Source organism: Danio aesculapii, chromosome 6 (assembly GCF_903798145.1).
Source record: "Danio aesculapii chromosome 6, fDanAes4.1, whole genome shotgun sequence".
NCBI lineage: Eukaryota > Metazoa > Chordata > Actinopteri > Cypriniformes > Danionidae > Danio > Danio aesculapii.
In genome coordinates, this window is record NC_079440.1 from 43672111 (window position 1) to 43694620 (window position 22510).

The 22510-nt window shown below is 35.5% G+C and overlaps 1 protein-coding gene across 7 annotated transcripts in view; it reads left to right on the forward strand.

Annotated features, from left to right (window-relative positions):
- Positions 1-421: 421 nt before the first annotated feature.
- The window catches only part of cadpsb (Ca2+-dependent activator protein for secretion b), a 182041-nt gene continuing 159952 nt past the window's right edge, over positions 422-22510 (forward strand). For all 7 annotated transcript variants that reach the window (XM_056460326.1, XM_056460327.1, XM_056460328.1 and 4 more), the window contains exon 1: positions 422-991. In XM_056460326.1, coding sequence (XP_056316301.1) covers positions 656-991 — 336 coding nt within the window. In that variant the 5' untranslated portion in view covers positions 422-655. The remainder of the gene's footprint in view (positions 992-22510) is intronic.

Consider the following 22510-nt stretch of genomic DNA (forward strand, 5'->3'; position numbering starts at 1 on the left):
GTCGAAAACTGACGTTATCGTTTTTGTTGATTTACTACTGATGTCGCTTTTAACGACTTTTGTATTAATTTGCATAAACAGTTCTAATATTTCAATATCACTTCCAAAATCATGGTTAAACGGTCGTTAAGGCATGGTTTCTTAACCTGATATAAACAAATATGGTGATGATGTAATATTGCAAGTCCCTGTCCTGCGAGAGAAGTACAGAGGTCAAATGAAATGACAGCAGATTCTCGGCATCCGCCAACCAGCCACACACCATTTCTGCGACCGAATTGAGCCGCTCTCTGCTCCAGCACCGCGGACAGCGCCTGCGCCTCGCGCGAGACCCAGCAGGAAGTGGCCATCATTCGCTCTCCTCAATGCGCGCGCCCCTCCCATCCGCTCTCCTCCCGAGTCCCTCGCAATGACTGGAGGACGGAGGCACAGCACGGAACACGTATGCAGCAGCAGCAGCATCTTCTCTCTGGACGTCTGAAGAGATTTTAGTGTCTGCTTCCGCACCCGAAGTGTTTCAGGATATTAGATATTCACCCACATTCGAGCAGCCCTCTGAATGCCGAGCGCGACGTCAACAAACTGATAGATTTCCGCGCCGTAAACATCTCATCGTGCGTTTAATTCGCTTGTGCGGTTAGGCGAGAGCAAAAAAATGTTGGATCCATCCTCCAGCGAAGAGGAATCAGACGGGATAGTGGAGGAGGAAAGCCGAGAGGTGATGGCACCTCAGTCCGGCTCCTCTCGCATCTCCCCCAGCAGGACCAGCGAGAGCTCCGACAGGCTTCAGCCCTCCAGCCGAGGCTCCAGCGCGCGACCGACCAGCCCGAGCCCATCGGCCGCCAGCGAGGAGAAGGAGGACGTGGAGAAGCTGCAGAGGGAAGAGGAGGAACGGAAGAAGAAGCTGCAACTCTACGTCTTTGTGATGAGATGCATCGCCTACCCTTTTAACGCCAAGCAGCCGACCGACATGGCAAGGCGACAGCTGAAGGTAAGAGCACGCGGTGCCCCGGTCTCACCTTGAGAAAAACGCAGCATAATGCACCTTTTATGTCATGCAATTATTCACAAACACTGCTCTGAATACCCTTCTATGAGATATTACTCGTAAAGCAAGGGGGTATTTGTTGAAAAAAGAATCACCAGATCTTTCACGGGACACCTAGCTTTTATTTTCAAGGTTTGTTTTAAGCTCGGAATGTCCTGGCGCGAGCCCTCCAAACCCGGAGGAATTCGTGCAGATTCGGTTAAAATCGGCAGCACGAGACGAGCTCTAATTATAGATATTCTTCAAGAGGCTGATGGACCAAAATAAAGCCGTGTCATTGCCGTAGTACAGTCATGTGACTCGTTCACATTGGAAGTCAGTGGTTGTGTGCAGTCGTGCGGCCATAGGATGTTCAGTTTGCGCCATCTCTCGCGCCACTCATTCATCTTCCAAGGTGACTTTTGGTGGAACAGATGCAAACGCGGGAACCAGTGCTCGGAAGGTCGAAACAAACCAGCGAACGTATTTCTCACGTCACATGTTTATGTAAATACTTCGTGCGTTTATGAGTTCAGCATGTTTTACTTGACCTTATTCTGCGTAATTATAATTATTCTGACAACCTATTTTTACTAAGCTTGTTGATATTCCTTTTTAAATAAATTGCAGCAAATTTAACATGGGCTGTAAGTTGGTACTTGAAAGAGCTACCTTATTTAGCCCATACAGGTTGTAAAAGTTGATGTGCTGTGTGTAGGACAATGTACATTAAAACATTAATTTAGACGTTCCAATTTGTAGGTTACCATTTTCAGTCTGTTTAGAAATGATCCCGAGAGTTTTATTTGCAGACAATTGACTGCAAATGTCTGAAAGAAACAAAAGAACCTGTTATAGATTAGTTACTTCCATAAAAAAACGTTTCCTTCTTCCAAGCAGTATCTTTCAGAGGTCCCATCCAATTTCCCTCAGTTATTGATCCAAGCTGATCTCTGACTATTTACAACATGCTCTGAAACCACAGTTAACAGCTTGAATTACTGCTATAGTGAGTGACAAAATGTGGAAACAAACTAAAAGAGAGAAAAAAACAGTTCTTTTGTCTATTATTATACTAACATTGCATTTGCTTCTGTAGTCTTTAAAAAATGAAAAAGACTTTAAGTCATTAAAATTTTGTGTTTTACCCTTGGGTGACATGGTGGCTCTGTGGTTAGCACTGTCGCCTCACAGCAAGAAGGCCGCTGGTTTGAGCCCCGGCTGGGTCAGTTGCCGTTTCTGTGTGGAGTTTGCATGTTCTCCCCATGTTGGCGTGGGTTTCTCCCACAAGTCCAAAATAACACGTGGTAAAGAGTAATTAGGTAAGCTAAATTGACCGTAGTGTATGTGGGTGAATGGGTGTGTATGAATGTTTCCCGGTGGTGGGTTGCAGATGGAAGGGCATCCGCTGTGTAAAACATATGCTGGATAAGTTGATGGTTCATTCCTCTGTGGCGAACCTAGATTAATAAAGGGACTAAGCTGAAAAAAAATGAATGAATGAATAATAGATAACTTGAATATATATTTGACTACCCCTATAATGGTCCAAACCATTGTGAATGCATGTTTGCACCAAAAAACGTCAAATGTAGAGCACCAACAGACACCGTAAGTGTTCACAAAACATGTTTCTTGGCATTTGTACTGTAGGTGTTCATAAAACTAGATGCATAGTTTGTATTTTATTATACACTTGAACATGAAAGTTAAACAGTAAAATAAAATATGTGCTGTCTTTCATGGTCATCCCTTAATATGTTTATTTAATATCACAAATGTCTTTTGAGAACCACTCAATATCATCTAAAACACTGAAAACATAACAACAATTTTGATTATTAAATTAGATGTAATTGAATTAAATATATAAATTTGGTTCACTGAGGCATATTGGCAAACATAATCAAAAAACATGGCCCCCCCCCGATCGTCAATGTATAATTTGCGCTATGACATGCGCTATAGGTGAAATAAATAAACTAAATGGACCGTAGTGTATGTGTGTGAATGAGTGTATGGATTTCCCAATACTGGGTTGCAGCAGGAAGGGCATCTGCTGTGTAAAACATATGCTGGATAAGTTGGGGGTTTATTCTGCTGTGGTGACCCCTGATGAATTAAGGGACTAAGCCGAAGGAAAATGAATGAATGATTTACCCTTTGCTAATTAAAAAACCCCACACAGTCATTATTGTGCAACACACTGCCAAAGATGTGTGAATAAGACTGTTTTAAGTTACAGGTAAATTGTATTTCAGTCTTTAGATTTTTACATTTAGTTTAATGTTTTGTCTTTCTTTGTAATTAATTGTGAAACGTATAGCTGATAGCTTTAACCAATAGAATTTATACAGTAATTGAATGATAGTAGAAATCAGTTGCTAAAACACAGCATGTCATTTATTTATTTACTCACTAAATGAAGTCCTGAATAAAAACTATGCAAATATGCTTATGAATAGATAGATTAATAAATACATTTATAATAATTGATACAGTGCTCAGAATAATTGAGTACACTGCATTTTGAAAATGAATATTTTTATCCATTTCTCCGTGAATATAGGCATTATTTTTTGGTGAATTTAAACAAAACAGATTTATTAAACCAATATATGTATTAAAATAATATTTTAGTCACCAAACATATTTAGAAGTTGAAAGATAATGCAATTAAATTCAAGAAATATATAGCAAAAATGAATTACAACCTACAAAATTTCAGCTAAATTTTTCTCTTGATTTTTTTTTTCTCTTTTTTAAAATTTGTATTTAATTTTTTTCTATAACATATATTTGAGTGTACTAGTTTTTAGACAGTTATCATAAGTTATTTTATTAGATAAGCTCCAGATTTGGCTTCAGTACTTATTAATCTAATGTATGTGCACAAATATAATATTGTTTAGCTTCCTATTTAAATATGAATTTAAAATATAGATCTGTGAGGGGTGTACTTATAAATCATAAAACTACACTATAATGTCCTGCCAGTACATTTAATTAGCAGTAGTGTTACTTTCACAGCGAGAAAACAGAGCAAAATGTGTAAATGTGTGAGCATCACATTTTTAACCAAACAAAACAGCTCTGAAATGTCAGTGTAGCTGTAGATTTGGTTATGCAATATGGCTTAGTCAGATGAAAACACAATAGAGCTCATTGAAAAGCTGTGCATGCAATAGACCCACAGTATTATAATTATTCAATAGGCAGCCTCACGTGAGGTCAAAGAGGCTTTTATAGATGTAAAAGCTTTGATCAATAACATTGTATTGGAATACCTGCTGTTTGTCTTTACAAGAAGTTAAAGCTCTGATCTTTATAATGCATGCAGGTTCGGTTGAGTGAGTCAGTGCTGGTGGTATTTGGGACATTACAACGAATCTCAGAGTTGAGTCACTGTTGAGATCCTTTAGGTTCAATAGAGTCATTGCAGTCAATCACTTTAGTCTCTCAGAGTCATCCATGTGAATCATAGACATGAAGGACGTCCAGCAAGAGCAGAGTCAAAGGAAGGGTATTATTCGTTTATTTTATTATTAATTTATTTAAAGAGACCCTATTATGCATTAAAAAGCGTCATTTTTTGGAAGGTCAAAAAACACTTTCATTGTCTAATAATATGTATTTATTTTTACCTAATTATTTCAACGACTCCCATGTGATTTGTTCAGAGATTCATTTGTTCTCAAACCCCTCCTTAGCACGATGCTAATCTGCACTGATTGGTTCGATGACCCAGTCTGTTGCGATTGGTCGACTGCGTTCAGCGTGGGACAGAGAGAAATGCTCAGCATGGCTTATCAACAAGTAGTCAGAGTGCAGAGTGTTTGTGTGAGCCCAGTGCAGGAGAGCATTAAAGCAATGCAGTTAAACACCAGCATACAGCTCTATTCTTAACCATAAGTAAAAACAGTTACACACATTCAGTATAACTATTAATTAGTGTTTAGGAATAGCTGATGGTGGCTTTAGCAATGACACACAGCAGTGGATCGCGAGCTCACAAACACATTTAAACCCATAAACAAAGCAGCACGTGTCTCGTTTTCAATGTGGCTTTAGAAGTGATATGAAAATATAAAGAGTCAACCAGATACAGTACAAGTGGTTACAAGTACAAAACACAATTAAATACATTATTTGCGAGCTAGAGAAAACAAGGAGGCAACCGTTTTAATCGCGCTTAAGTTACTTACATTTGTGAAATGGAGGAAGAAACTGATCCATGAACTGTGTACTGCAAAGTTCCTGTCAAGCTCTGACAAAGTCCCATACATCATTAGTCTCTTCTGATCCTTCCTTTTTACAAATGGCCGACGAATCCCCCATTGTATGTGTGTAGATGGCTAAAACACTGGTCAGAAAAATGACGGGAACACAGCACAAGGCTGGGGCTATAATGCTGAGGTATTATTGCAAAAATAAACTTCAACCACTGACTCTTCACAGCCTCATCTTTGGGTAGAGAAAATAACACAAACTTTCCCTCACACTTCAGAGCACAGAGTCCACGCTACTTGATTCAACCGGGATCTGCTACAGTGTTTGTCTTCCTCTTTTTCTTTCTACAGTTTTTGTGGGCGGGGCCGGGGGTTTAAATTTTCCAGAGTCTGCACGCAACAAATAGGCGGGGCTTAAGTTCTGTATCGATGTCACACCTACGGCTAAAGACTTGTTACAGTGGTGCTTCATTTGAACCACTAGGAGTCTGCTCTTTTTAGATAAATCAATAGTTTTAAACACTGCACTTTCAGATTTAAACATCAGCTGGATATTTCACTTCACCTAGAGCTGTTACACACTGCATGGAAGGTCATTTTCAAAAACCCATAATAGGGGCTCTTTTAATATTTAGTTCAGAAAAAACGTTGGTTTATCTGTGACTTTAAGTTCATAAATCTAAAAAATAAGTTACAAATAAAATAAAAAATAATGTATTTCTTGCTTTTAAAAATTTAATTATAAGTGTAATTTATTTCTTTGTAATTAACTGCATAATTTGCTAGCATTGTTTTCCTATGGTAGTTTTAAGATGAACTTTCTCCAACTTTTTTCAGTTTCTTGTAATTAGTCGCTTAAATAAAGCATAACTTTTTTAATTTACTCACCAAATATAATTCTGAATAAACACACTAAATCAAAGACAAATTGATAATAATAATTAAAAACATCGAGAGTGAGATGAAAAGAATTGTTTCATCTGAATGTGAAACCAAAAACTGCACACATTAACTTTTTGTAAGGGTTAAGATATCATTATGAAAATCATCATTAAATGCTTTTCATCTCTGTAGGCTGCACTCATTTATTTGCAGAAAGCTTGACTAGTAGTACTTATTCAGCTAATGTGATAGCGGAAGAGCTCAGGGGATTGAAGGTAATGGCTGCAGCATATGTCTCATTAAGTAATCAGTTTTCCTATCATGAAGAAAATCAAATTTCCTTCATGCATTATTTCTTAGTGTATGGTGTAGCTTGATTTTCTGCGTCTGTATTTTGCCTGTAAAAGCAGGGAATTGTTTTGTCCTTTACCAAGTATTTAAAACATTATGTTATATAAGACAGTTTGGTCATGCTGGTGATTTTGTTGCAGGGAGAATGACACATCTTGTGCTTCTTTTCTTTGAAGTCATTCTGAAAGTTCTTAAGTTCTGAAAGGTCAACTGAAGCCCTTTTAAATGACATTATACTCTTTTATAATATGATGCATTGTGTCTCATCCGAGTACCACAGTTTTCTCCAAATATATATCATGACCATATGTTGTAAGGCTGGGCGATTTGGCCTAAAATTAAAATCTTGATTAAGTAAACATTTTGACTTGATTACGATTAATGAATGATTATTTAATTTATTTAATTTTATTTTTTGCCCTCATAGTTCACTGACAGGTTTTGTACAGTAAATACGCTCACAAATTCCAAGTGAGAGATTTCTGAATGAAGGTGCATTACTTGATTTTAAATAATTGAAGGAAACACACACTATCTACTATCTATGATTATTTATTGAACATCAACATTGAACAAATGAAATTAAAGCACACATTGCCTAAATAACTTGCACTTTTGAAAACAAAATTAATTATTTTTTAGTGTTTTTCATATTAAAAGTAACAAATGAGCAGTACTCTTCTAAATAAAAGAACTCCTTGTATATCCTGTAAATAATATTTTAAACACTGCATTTTTTGCATCTTCTTTAAACAAATATTTTAATGTAAATAATAATTTTAATGTACTGTAAAATATGCTCAAGGCATCTCTGGCACAGATTCCAATCAATGTAGTACAAAGTAAGTCTTAAGAATGGGTCCATCGTCCTACTTGACCTAAGATCAGATGTGGCTGCAAAGTGGCTGCGGAAGTATAAACCTGCCTCAATCTAACAGAGCAGGGTCACGTGACTCCACATGCGGTAGGGAAAGAAATTTAAAAAATTGTGCTGGAAAAATGTGATTAATTATAGGTTCTGAATGTTGATTTCGATTACTTTTATATTATTATTTTAGATATTATTAATAAATTTGAGTTCAGGTTGACATCAATAGTAGACAACATTTCAAGAGGATCAAAACCTGTTGTCAAAGTTATCGTAAAAGTATTCATCAACACCAATTCTTGTCTTAGGACAATTTTTTTATCCATTTCAAATGTTGACTACTGTATTTCTACTCACTGAGAGTAGCTGGTGGTTGATAAAAAATGTATACTAAGGTATACTGCTGAATGCTTGGTTCTGATTGTTAGACAAACATTCTAAAGTGTTCATTTATTTTGCATGAAATACATAATACGTGTCACGAACGTTATGCATATAAACATGTATTTGAATATACTCCTTAACAGTAAAGATGATTCATAGTAACCAGATGAGCCTGTGTTATTAGCTTCAGCAGTTGTTATCTGGAAATAACACACAATTGAATGTCCTGATTGACCAATCAGAATCAAGTATTCCAGATTCATATTAAATATAGAAGTAATAACATGATTACAACTCAGAGTTGATTACTCTGCTTATACAATAGTTACCATGCCTCAAGACATGCTTCAGATGTTGCATTATAATACATTTGTCAGGGTTTTTTCCTCAAACCACTCTTGTGTGCAGGAATAGTTCGTTTATTATGCATCTCATCCAAATCTTCACATCAAGCGTGCATTATTTTCATATAATTCAGTGGACTGGACATATTTATTCCTTACTTATTCAATTTTTGGACAAAATATCTTGAAGCATTCTAGCATCCAGTGTTTACAGCACAATCAGATCTAGAATAAAATGTAAAATCTTAGCTCTTATAAAATACCTTCCTATAGCTTGCTTTTTCGTCTAGGTTTGGTGAATTTGAAGGTCTCCTAATAGCTCATGTCTCAAACAAACTACTCATTAGTCAGCCTTCCTAAGCTCAGCCGCTCCATTCTAAAAAGCAGTATGCTAAATGACAGCCTCGTTGTTTCCACAGCACGTGAATCACATTTCATTTTCCCTCCTAGTTTTAGTCCAGGAGGTCACGTTTATTGTGCGTCCTGCCTTATTTGTATGCGGTCAGCAGCGTCTCTCCTGTACTCTCTCGTGAGCCTCTGGTCTGGACCCGCAGCTCTCGCTTGAACCCCAGATGATGCCGGCACACGATAGAGATCTCTCAGCAGTTTTGTTCACAGGCCTTGGGGGAAGATTGAATTTCAATTATCTGTATCCTTCCCGTGTTTGATTTCATCACTGATAGATGGTAGATGTCCCCTCTATTTCATCTGATAAGGTGGTCTTGTAACAAGAGCACATCGGTGGCCCTATAGACTCCAGACCCTCCAGCTTTATGATGCGCCTATAAGCTGAAAGCGTTGGGATTTTCATCAGATCAGAACATACTTCCCTGTGTGTACATCCCGCCGAGAGATCACTCTTCGCAGAATAATACTGCCGCTGACAGCTTTCAAGGGCTTATTGTCTTTTTGTCAGCTGGCTAAGCACATCTTTGTGTCATTTCAGCTGGACTTCTTTGCAGATGAGGTCTCTCTTAGCATTTTTCTCATTTATCGGTTTTAGTGATGCACAATATATTGGTGGCCATATTATTATTGGCTGATAAATAGTTCTTTTTAAAGAGTCCCTATTACGGGTTTTTGAAAATGAATTTCCAAGCAGTGTGTAAGCACTAAGTGAATGAAAACATCTAGCTGAGGTTTAAATCTGAAAGTGCATTGTGTTTAAAGCTATTGATTCTTTAACCAAATTGTCGACTCCGTGTCGAATAAATGAATCAAGTTGGGTTCGGATAATTTGCCTGAATGCGTCGACGTCGACATAGTACAACACCAAATATGTAGTATACTGAATCCAGTAAAACGTGAACACACTTTTCCCTTCAGACACTAGCAGAGCGTGGGGGATCATCGCATAAAAGTCGTGCGAATAAAGCAGCATTTCCATCCAACAAGTCAAAGCTAACAAAATCGTCACTTCCTGACAATCTGGCGCCAAATATCAAGAGTAAAAATGGAATTTGCTGCGATAAGAGAAGCTGCCTGAATCTTTTCTTCATTTAATAAATGACTTGCGCCTCAGAAGGCAGTCCTGGCACGCAATGAAGGCGAGGTGGCGTTTGAAGGCTTGATTCTGGAGGTCATTAATAATATAATAACTCTAATACTGAGATTGTTAAGGCTTTATAGAATGACCAAAACATCATTTCAGATGTTTTACAATGTGCTCAGCCTGCTGGTTTGTCCATTCACACACATTTTTATCATCACATGATCTCTATATAACAAAATCACATGACCTTTTTTAATGCGCACACTGGAATTTGTTTGGTAAAAGTGTTTCCATCATAGTTTATGCGCGTCTTTTCTTATCGAATAAAAAGTTTATCCTACTCAGTTATGTTTGGATGTTTTTTTATGCGCGTTTTCAAAATTTATTTGCATCTTGCCTTTTCCATCAACCATTTTTTAATGTGCATATCAATAATGCCCATAAAAATTGGTGGATGGAAACATAGCTTATTAGGGTTCTGAATCATTACTTCAATATTATTTCAGAAAAACAAAAGACTTCAATTTTGGTCAAAGAAGTTTATTGGCATTCCCTTTTTGGCAACCAATATATTGGTTTCCTTGTATTTTGCAGTTATCAATAAAATCAGCTGTAAAATCAAGGTCAAAAATTTTGTGTACACACACACAGACACACACATCATCTTTCAAATATATATAGTTATAATTATTGTCGAAAATATCCATATTCGTGCATCGCCACTTTATTTTGATCTGTGTTTTTTTGAATAATTACACAAGTTGCTTTCCTGTAATGGGAGATCTGTTAGAATGCATTATTCATTAGCGCTATTCATAACTTCCATATTGTCAACTCCCACATAATTTCATATTTTATTAGGGCTGCAACAAAACGATATTGTCATAATCATAATTAATTCATGATTAAAATGATTAACTTACTTGTTGTTCAGTTTATTATTCAGTAGGGATTTATTTAATCAAGTTTTATAGCTATTTGGTGCACATTGACCATACTTGATGGATTGTTGAATTACATAGCTACAGTAATTCACAATACTGAAAATGAAAACTCTAAAACACAAGTGCAATATTAAAAGTATATTAAAGCACAAAACCGTGTCAATTTGTTGATTATGTGATCAAAAGTGTTTTTATAGGACATTTAAATTTGCAATATATGCATTACATGCATCTAATGCGTAAAACATATGCCAGAGTAGTTGTTGGTTCATTTCTCTGTGGTGACCCCTGATAAAAAAAAGACTAAGGCAAAGAAAATTAATAAATGAATGCATTAAATGCATAAAAATGCACATTTCAGACAAATATGCCATTCCTAAAGTAAATTAAGAAGTTTAAATTCTGGCGGCGTGGTGCTGGCCCAGTTGGCATTTCTGTGTGAAGTTTGTATGTTCTCCCCGTGTTCGCGTGGGTTTCCTGCGGGTGCTCTGGTTTCCCCCACAAGCCCAAAAACATGCGCTATAGGTGAATTGAGCAAGCTAAATTGTCTGTAGTGTATGTGTGTATGGGTGTTTTTCAGTGATAGGTTGCAGCTGGAAGGGCATCCGCTGCATAAAACATATGCTGCATAAGTTGGCGGTTCATTCCACTGTGGTGTACCCTGATTAATAAAGGAACTAAGCTGAAAAGAAAATGAATGAATGAGTTTCAATGCTTTGGTAGTAGCAGAAGTATCACAGTCTCACATCTGCATTTGTCTTGTGTATTTGTTAGTGATATCGCATGTTGACAGGCTTAGCTTGACTATTGTTTGTGTTGCACACAGTCACACCTTGTAAAGGCTGTTGACCTTGTGAAAAACGGCACAAAGGGACTGCAGTGCTTTACTGTCACTCACAGCTTGGCCTTTTATCTATATACAAACTCTCAGCGGATGCCTATTTAAAATCTAAAACCTGTGACTTTTGCCTTTACCGTGAAGTGCATCTGCTGTTGCATTGCGAGGAAACCTGTTATAAATGAAGGGGATTTAAATATACTGAGCTGTTTGTCCCAAATGAGATGCATCACCTAGAGACTTTTATTAATGCAATGTCTGGTGCCCGTTCATTTAAATGAGGGTCTGTTTATAGTCTGTCTATCTAGGAAATAATGCCTGTCCTCCATAAAAAAGCTTTACCAACCAGTTAAACATCTGCATTGCTGTAGGGCTCGCAAAAATATTTTTTTCACTTTATCGGAAGAGCTTGAGGGAAAAAAAAACGGGTGAATGAACTCAATCACATACTGTGTTTTAGAGTATTTAGCACAATCAGACCAACAAGGATGACCCTGTGGGACTCTTCTATGGACGAAAAGCCCTACTGGGTCGACCTGCTGGACACATGATTTTATTCTTGTTCAGTCGGGAAGGCAAATCAGAGCAGCTTTGTGTGATGGATGAAGTTACCATGCATGTATCGAGTTGCCAGGCTCACAAATTCAGTTTCATTCTCCACTGATTTCCAATTGAGGTCTTTTACACAGCGACACTGCCAGTGTGTGTGTGTGTGTGTGTGTATCTGTATAAAAGCTCTGGCACAGTTCCACACACACATGTTGAAAGACAGGTCAGTTTTCAAGACAAATGAAAGCTTCTGATCAGTGTGAAATATAAAGAGAAGAGTGGAAAAAAGAAAGTTCCCTAAAGATAATTGAATTAAATGCACTCAGAAAAAGATGTTTGCTGATTGTTCAAACTACTTATTTAAAATGAGCTGAAAAAACACATTCATTTAGGTTTTTAGGGGGACGACTTCGTTGTTTTATGCTCAGTCTACTTAAATTTGTAAAAATTACTAATTTAACTAATTCCTTCATGTTACCCCAACACAAATTGAGTGGAATCCAGCATTTTTTACAGTATATGAATTATTATTATTATTATTATCATCTATTAAAGAAGAATAAGAAACCTTGCTTCAACTTTTTTAATACTAGTGCTATTATACACTTAAAGGCCACTTTATTAGGTACACCTGTCTGACTGCTTGAAAACCCAAATTTCTAATCAGCCAATCACATGGCAGCTACTCAATGCATTTAGGCATGTAGACATAGTCAAGACAATCTGCTACAGTTCAAGCCGAGCATCAGAATAGGGAAGAAAGGTGATTTAAGTGACTTTGAACGTGGCATGGTTGTTGGTGCCAGACGGGCTGATCTGAGTATTTCAGAAACTGTTGATCTACTGGGATTTTCACACACAACTATCTCTAGGGTTTACAGAGAGTTGTCAGAAAAAGAGAAAATATCTAGTAAGCGGCAGTTATGTGCACACAAATGCCTTGTTGATGCCAGAGGTCAGAGGAGAATAGCCAAACTGGTCAAGCTGATAGAACGGCTAACCACTCATTACAATCGAAGTATGCAGAAGAGTATCTCTGAACGCACAACACATCCAACCTTGAGGCGGATGGGCTACAACAGCAGAAGACCACAACGGGTGCCACTCCTGTCAGCTAAGAACAGGAAACTGACGCTACAATTCGCGCAGGCTTACCAAAATTGAACAATAGAAGATTGGAAAAACGTTGCCTTGTCTGATGAGTTTTTTTTTTGCTGTGACATTCGGATGGTAGGGTCAGAATTTGGCATCAACAACATGAAAACATTGATCCATCCTGTCTTGTGTCAACGGTTCAGGCTGCTGGTGGCGGTGTAATAGTGTGGGGGATATTTTCTTGGCACACTTGGGGCCTATTAGTACCAGTTGAGCATGGTGTCAACGCCACAGCCTACCTGAGTATTGTTGCTGACCATATCCATCTCTTTATGACCACAGTGTACCCATCTTTGGATGGCTACTTCCAGCAGGATAATACGCCATGTCATAAAGCGCAAATCATCTCAGACCGGTTTCTTGAACATGACAATGAGTTCACTGTAGTCAATTGGCCTCCATAGTCACCAGATCTCAATCCAGTAGAGCACCTTTGGGATGTGGTGGAATGAGATTCGCATCATGGATGTGAGCTGACAAATCTGCAGCAACTGCGTGATGCCATCACGTCAATATCGACCAAAATCTCTAAGGAATATTTCCAGTACCTTGTTGAATCTATGCCACAAGCAGTTCTGAAGGCAAAAGGGGGTCCAACCCTGTATTAGTATAGTGCATCTAATAAAGTGGCTGGTGAGTGTATGTCCTTAAATCAAATCTGTAGAAAACTGGAAAAATGTGAGTGTAGAAAATCATCTCTTTTGGGCTTTTCTGTGATGGGCTTTGAATCAAAAACATTTTGCATTAATAAGCCCAAATGCGTGTTACTGGAAATTCAAATTCAAGTGATGCGCTTTGTTTTCGAGCAAAGCAAAAATCCCAGGAAAATGGCGCACATATGAAGCACAGTGGGTAATTCAGTGTGGGTTGTGATTTGATTTAAAACAGGTCAGTGAGGATGGGAGAGATTAATGGATCCACATTATATTTGCTATTTTTGTTTCTGTGCATGTCAAATCACTGACAAATGACTTTTGCAGAACAGTTATGTAAGCATATTATGTATTTTTTTTGCATGATAGGCAGTGTTTGCATTTTAAATATGGCCAATAGGAGGCTGTATAAACGGACACACCCCATCTTACCAAAACCAGCCCTGAAATTTTTATTTTACACAAATAAGAGCTGCAGCAACACAGAAACAGTGTTATCAGAAACAGTCAGATGAATAGCAAATTGACAACAGCTTATGAAAGTAAATAAGAGAAAATATCTAGAATGATCTGCTTCAACTATCAGATTCCTTCCTCCCAAATATGTACAATTGAGAGCAAAATTATTCACCCTTCTCTGAAATATTCATTCTTTTTCAAATATTTCTTAAATGATGTTTAATAGGGCGAGCAAATTTTACTGTATTTTCGATAATATATATATATTTTTTTTGGAGAAAGTATTATTTGTTTTATTTTGGATAGAATGAAAAGTTTTCAATTTCTTAAACATTTTAATCAATATTATTAGCCCCCTGTCACAGTCTGGTGTTTTCGTTGTGTTATTGTGCCATATGTTTGTGTTTCATGTGCTTTCTGTTAGGGTCATGTGATTCCTTTGTTCAGTTTTCCCGCCATTCATTAGTTCCACCTGTGACTCTCCCCTGTTTGTATTCAGTTCAATCATGTCTTGTGTATTTATACCCCTGAGTTTAGTTCATTGTCTGGCATTTTATTGTCGCATCTCCATGTCCTACCTATGGTTGATATTCCAGTTCTTGTTGTAAGTGGTTTTTGTTAATAAATACATGGTTTTTGATAAGTGACACCCCCTTAGGCAATATTATTTTTAATTTGTCCACAGAACAAACCACTGTTATACATTAACTTGCCTAAATAGTTAGAAATTAGTCATTAACTAATACTTCAATTCATGTTTATTTCTATAGTGCTTTTACAATGTAGATTGTGTCAAAGCAGCTTAAAATAAAAGTTCTAAATGCTTAAAAATGTGTTTGAAGAAAAATCTCTGTTAAATGAAAATTGAAAATTATAAAAGAATTCAAATTTAACAGAAGGGGTAATAATACTGACCTCAATTGTATAGTTAACATCCAAAATGATTGAAAGACTGAAAGTAGCTTAAAATTCTCTGATTTTGAATTCTGCCATTTATTCCATTTTTATTTCCTTTTTTGTATTTTTATTATGTGTTATCTTACACATAAAAATGAGTCATGATTTATTGGAAATGCATGCCTCAGTAGGGCTGCAAAATATATTGTTTCAGCATCGATATCACAACGTGTGCATTTGCAGTAGTCTCATCACAGCATCTGCAATGTGGTGTTGGTTATTATTGTTGAAATTAAATTATTATTGTTGATCAGCAGTGAAGAATGTACAGTGTTTACATTTTACATTACATTTGATTATTCAATAACAGGGACAAGACAAAATAGCGATATGCATGAGATGGCGCTTCTCGTAATGGCGGATCGAACATATATCAATGTCGCAGTTCTAAGAAATATATTTGCTGTTAATAGAATCTTACAATTATTTGATGCATTTTTCCCTCTTCATTTACAAATATCACGATTTATTGTGGATGGTTTTCTTGTGATAGATCGCTGATGTCATGATCTATCATTATTGGGGGCAAAATAAGACATTATTGTATCACCTCCGTTACTATACATGTCATATATCAGGTAGGCCCCGTAATGTTCCCAACCATAAATTAATTAATTCAACATAATCAAAACATAAACAAATCCAAAACAACAAAAACTATTTTAAATCATAAACAATATAGTAACACATTATTTCAAGTTTCATTACACTCCCACCAAATCATACAGTGCATATAAAACACGAATGATTTCCACATATAAACATTCTAGAACTCACAGCAAACAAACTCAGTATATGCAAAGCACAAAATTATTACTCCCATAAAAGAGAATAACATTGGGACACTCATTGGACTCTAGCAAAAGTACAAGTTTTTGTATAGGCCTTTCAGTTACTGACAAAAATGACCAAATTGGGTCAAATAATATTACAAAAAGTTATATTATATTCTAATAGTTGAGGAAATTTTCATTTATAATTTGAAATCATCTCTAATGCTTCACAATGCAGAAAGTGGAATTTACAGTTGAAGTCAGAATTATTAGCCCCCTTATCAGCTTTTTTCCCCCAATTTCGGTTTAATGGAAAGAAGATTTTATAAACATAGTTTTAGTAATTTCTAATAACTGATTTATTTTATCTTTGGCATGTTGACAGTACATAAAATTTTGCTAGATATTTTTAAGACACTAGTATTCAGCTTAAAGTTCAATTTAAAGGCTTAATTAGGTTAATTAGGCAAGTTATGGTGATTAGGCAAATCATTGTATAACGATGGTTTGTTCTGTAGACAATAAAAAAAAAATGCTTATGGGGCTAATAATATTGACCTTAAATTTGTTTAAAAATTGTAAAACTGGTTTTATTCTAGCCAAAATAAAACAAATAAGACTTTCTCCAGAAGAAAATATATTACTGTGAAATACTGTGAAAAATTCCTTGGTCTGTTAAACATGTTTTGGGAAATATTGTATTTGAAAAAGAAAAAAATTCACGTAATATTTTTGACTTTAATTGTATAAGGGCATATATAAGGGCAGAGAAGAGACATAAGGGTCTGCGGTGAAGGGAACAGGTCGAGGACGCAGTGTTGACAACGACGGTAATAGAAAGCGAGTGGAGGTCAGACAGGAGATTAGCAGAACCCGAGAGACCACAGTGGTTATGGCAGCTGGATGGATCTGGAGTTAGTTAGTTAGAGGGTCCCATGGAGATAAGAAGATGTTTGATTGAAAGGCCAGAGCTGGATCGCCTCAGAAGAGATTTGGAGATTCTGAAATTACCTTATTAATATAACAGGGTGAGAGGGATGAAATTTATCGCTTCATTAAACTCGCTGAGAGAAAAGGACAGGTGAGAAGAGAAAGACAGCGTGAGAGACTGGCACATTCGTTTTGTCAGATGTAATAAACATCCAGCCGGAAGGTCCTTAAAACCTCCTTTATATAGCAGGTCATTCACATTTAAGGTTGAATTATTAAACAGTGGAATAAATGGTGGCTATTTTTAGTGCTGCTTTAATTAACTTATGACCCATGCTCTGGTGTAATTTTAGCCTGGCACTTTTAAAAATGATCAATTCAGATTTAAATGATTAATTATACAGTTGAAGTCACAATTTGTTAGCCCTATGTGAATTTCTTTTTTCCTTTTAAAAAATTTCCCAAATTATGTTTTACAGAGTGAGGAATGTTTTTACAGTGTTTCCTATAATATGTTTTCTTCTGGAGAAAGTCTTACTTGTTTTATTTTGGCTAGAATAAAAGCTGTTTTATTATTAGTCCACTTTAATGGGCTGTATGATAACCTTGGATAAAAATATCATGGTTTCATGGTATTGTGCTCACTGCTCTAAAATATATTCATTTTAAATATCTGGGTAAAAACTAAAACTTTTTCCCCTTTGAACACAATATATGTTATTTCGAGAAACATTTAATATATTTTGGAGCAGTAAACATGTCAGGCTAAATAATTCAAATGAATCATTGACTTCTGCTGTCTTCATTTGTTTAAAAACACAGATTTCTTTACCACTTAAAATGGCATCTTTGGATATCTTTGCTGGAGATACTGTTGTCCTAAAAAAACAAAAAAACATTAAAAAAATCTTACATATACCATAGGAACGGTATAACAGAAAATTTAGGTGGTTTTAAAACCTTGACTTTTCCAAACCACGATATACCTTGAAAACAATTATCGTCCTATGCCTAGTCCCCTTAGGGGCCGATCACACCGAACATGTTTTTTGCGTTGAGAGGCACATCTTTTGAATGGTTTACTAACAGCTGCAAGCATTTCACGTGCTGCTTATCCGCCCTTTGCACCTCACATTTTAACTGCCTGCTACGCCTTTTTGCTTTTGTGCGCTGCACGCTCCCAGTTGAAAATGTCAACTCTGGAAAAAGTGTATTAAGTCAGTCATGTCTTTTTCATTCTCCAATTAAATGAAAGCAGAGGCTTTTAAAGATAGAGTAGACTAGTGGTCATTATTTTTTAAGTTATCCAGAGTTGTATGACTTTACAAATCGTGAATATCACAATATTATTAAAAATTACAATTCTAACAATTCTAACAGGAACACTCACGCGCAATATGCAGCTGATTAAGTCATTGCCTAGTGACATAAAAAAAAAGTGTGTGGTGTTCAGTGTGATCGGCCCCTAAAGCTTTGTTTTATTGATTTTGATTTTGTTTTAATCGTAGTCTTTGAGTTTAGTCTAGTAGTTTTAGTTTTAGTCTAGTTTTAGTCTTCTAAATCCTTTGTTTTTCTCTAGTTTTAGTCTTGTGAATCCTTTTAGTTTTACTCTAGTTTTAGTCTTCTGAATCCTTTTAGTTTTACTCTAGTTTTAGTCTTCTAAATCATTTTAGTTTTACTCTAGTTTTAGTCTTCTAAATCATTTTAGTTTTACTCTAGTTTTAGTCTTCTAAATCATTTTAGTTTTACTCTAGTTTTAGTCTTCTAAATCATTTTAGTTTTACTCTAGTTTTAGTCTAGTTTTAGTCTTCTGAATCCTTTTAGTTTTTCTCTAGTTTTAGCCTTCTGAATCATTTTAGTCTAGTTTTAGTCTTCTGAGTCATTTTATTTTTAGTCTAGTTTTAGTCTTCTGAATCCTTTTTAGTTTTCTCTAGTTTTAGTTTAGTTTTAGTCTAATTTTAGTCTTGTGAATCACTTTAGTTTTAGTCTTCTAAATCCTTTTATTTTTACTCTAGTTTTAGTCTTCTGAATTGTTTTAGTCATGTGAATCACTAGTTTTAGTCTTCTGAATCATTTTAGTTTTACTCTAGTTGTAGTCTTCTAAATCGATTTAGTTTTTTCTCTAGTTTTAGTCTAATTTTAGTCTTGTGAATCATTTTAGTTTTACTCTAGTTTTAGTCTTGTGAAGCACTTTAGTTTTACTCTAGTTTTAGTCTAGTTTTAGTCAGTTAAATTTCATAAGATTTTAGTCGGCTAAATGTACTCTAGATTTAGTTGAATAAAATATTTGGTGTAATTGGAAAAGTGGAGAACATGAGACTGATTCCTGTGATGCTCCAGAGACAGGCGAGTCTTCGCTGAGGCCAGCTTCCAGCCTCCGCCACTGAGACTGCAGCTCTGCACAAGACGTTTGGCCAGCGGAGAAATTAAAATGGTCGTGCCCAACTGAGCCTGGTTTCTCTCAAGGTTTTTTTTCTTCACTTCCGCCTTTAGTGAAGTTTTTTTTCCCTCTCCGCTGTCGCCACTGGCTTGCATGGTTCGGGATCTATAGAGCTGCGCATCGTTGGATTTGCTCTTCAATATTTGGACTCTCAGTAGTGATTATTAAACCACACTGAACTGAGCTCAACTGAACTGAACTTAAACAATACAAACTGAACTACAACTACACCTATTTACTGTGACCTTTTATGTGAAGCTGCTTTGACACAATCTACATTGTATAAGCGCTATACAAATAAAGGTGAATAGAAAAATTGAATTGAATTGAATTGAATAATTTAAGTATAATTTAATTCAAATATAGTATAGATTTAATTGTACAAAATTTTCTAAGTAAAAAATTAAATAAGACAGTCTTATTAAAAAAATGCAATATAGCTTTTTCATCCAAGGCCTAAATTTACACATGCATTGTTTATTTAAATCATAAGTAATATGTAAAATTATGTGTCAGCAATCAATCCACATGTGAGAACATTAGCCATCTGAATGCAGGATTGTGCAATTATTTAGCAAACCCTTTATTTTAGTGTGGTATACTGCTATTGTTTTTAACCAATCTGTTAAACAGTTTTAATGTCACGAAAATTATGAGGAAAATTTTTCATCAACGAAGTTAACACTGTTGTCTACAGAACAAACCAATTTTATACAACGATTTGCCTAATGACCCTTTCTTGCCTAGCTAACCTAATTAAACCTTTATATGTCACTTTAAGCTGAATACTAGTATCTTGAAAAATATCTAGTAAAATATTATGAACTGTCATCATGGCAAGATAAAAGAAATCACATTTTGTTAGTAAAACCATTATGTTCAGAATTATGTTTCTAAATTGTAAATCTTCTTTCAGTTAAACAGAAATTGGGGAAAAACATGGAGAGGGGCTAATATTTCTGACTTCAATTGTACATTTTCAGATTAAGTGAATGTGTGTATGTGTAGTATGAAATTAGAAAGTATTTTTGTAGCTCAACTCAGTGTGAAAGTGGAAAACAGAACATTTATTATGCATTCACTTTCATTAATCAAAGCTCAATGTGAACGCTGTGTTCAAACTTTCGAAACCGAGTATTTACATTTAAAAGAGCCAGCACAGCATGTGGTTTGCTTTCATTAAAAACTGTTAATTTTTGTTTGTATTTTTAAGGGCACTGCCGTATGTGTGGAAGTCGGCCTTCGTATGTGTTTTGTACATGTGTGATTTCTTTCATGGCTATATAAGTAAGTGTTGCTCAGAAAGAAACACTCCGAGATGAGGGACATCTGCTCAAGCAGTGTGATACTTCCCTGAAAATATTAAGAGCAGAAAAAGATAATCAAGGGCACCATAAAGAGCATGTGAGTTTTAGAGTACCTCATTTGTAAAACCGTCAAAAGCTGTGGTTCGTTATGTGGTTGTTTATACACCAAATAAAGATCAGGAACGGATAACTTACTTCTGCCCTAATAAAGCTACTAATGAGACTTATAATATTCATGGAAATAAAGTGTCCTACCCATGATCAATTAGAGGCAAAACTTATGTGTAATTTATGTTGCTATTCAGCACTAATTGGCTTCTCATATTTTTGCACTTTGAAGATAGACGGCTCAATTAGAAGTGAGAGAGATAATAACAAGCCTCTCTAGTCTACAGAGCAGAGGCAAACCAAAAACTAAACTTTGATTCGGCGTACAAAGGAATATGTTGAATTTTTATGGTTTTAATATGCTTTAATGTGCAACCAAAGCCTGAACTTTTTTTTTTTCTCGGGCTGAATATTACAGATTATTAAAAAGACAATTAAAAGTTGCGTTCACCATGTTGTATAGTGTTTAAAAAGTTATTTAAAAGGTAAGTTCACCATGGATGTTGAAATTGTCATAATTTACTCGTTCTCATGTCCTTTCAAAGACTTTGTCATCTTTAGATGTAAAAATGAAGAAGTTTTTTATCAAATATGAGGGATTTCGGGATTTATGTCCTTCATAGATTGATGCTTTTTTATTTATGTTCAAAAAGCATAGTTCATATCAAATACAGTACATACTGTATATAAAGTAGACTAATCAATACAATGTAAAACCCAACAGTCAACATTATCAAAGAAATGAGTGTAGTTAACTCAAAATTGACTGAAAGTTAATTATACTCACTTGAAATGAGTTTTGAACTCAGTGTTGAAGGTAATGAGTTAATTAAATACCTTGTTCTTTCAGCTTAAATGGAGTAAGTTGACAGTACTCATATAGATTCATTTTTTAACTCAAATGGTTTGTAGCAATTGGTTTCCACAAACAGTTTGAGTTGCCTTAACTTATTGGGTTTTACATTACAGATGGTTTGAGTTCTGCATTTATTGGGGTTTACTGTGCTTAAATTGCTTCATTTACTCAAATGGATTAAGTTCACAGTACTCATTAGGATTAGTTTTTTAAACTTAAATGGTTTGTTGCAATCGGTTTCCTCAAATGGTTTGAGTTACCTTAACTTTTTGGGTTTTACAGTGTAGGGATCGGATAATTGAAACATTTTTTAATTACAACTAACACACTTGTGGTGCAACATTACTGTCAGATCCAACATAGTTGGCACTGCATTGTCATTTTAATTAGCTGGGCAAGGATTAATCGCATCCAAAATAAAAGTTTGTTTTGACATAATATACAGTTGAAGTCAGAATTATTAGCCCCCCTATTTATTTTTTCCCCAATTTCTGTTTAACAGAGAGAAGATTTTTAAATCTTTTTTAACATTTTTAAACATAATAGTTTTAATAACTCATTTCTAATAACTGATTTATTTTATCTTTGTCAAGATGACAGTACATAATATTTTATTAAATATTTTTCAAGACCCTTCTATACAGCTTAAAGTGACATTTAAAGGCTTAACTAGGTTCATTAGGCTAACTAGGCAGGTTAGGGTAATTAGGCAAGTTATAGTATAATGATAGTTTGTTCTGTAGGCAATCTAAAAATAATAATAATAAGCTTAAAGGGGCTAATAGTTTTGACCTTAACATGGTTTTTAAAATATAAAAAACTGCTTTTATTCAAGCCGAAATAAAACAAATAAGACTTTTTCTAAAAAAATATTATCAGACATACTGTGAAAATTTCCTTGCTCTGTTAAACATCATTTGGAAAAAATATTTTAAAAAAAAGGAAATATAAATCAAAGGAGGGC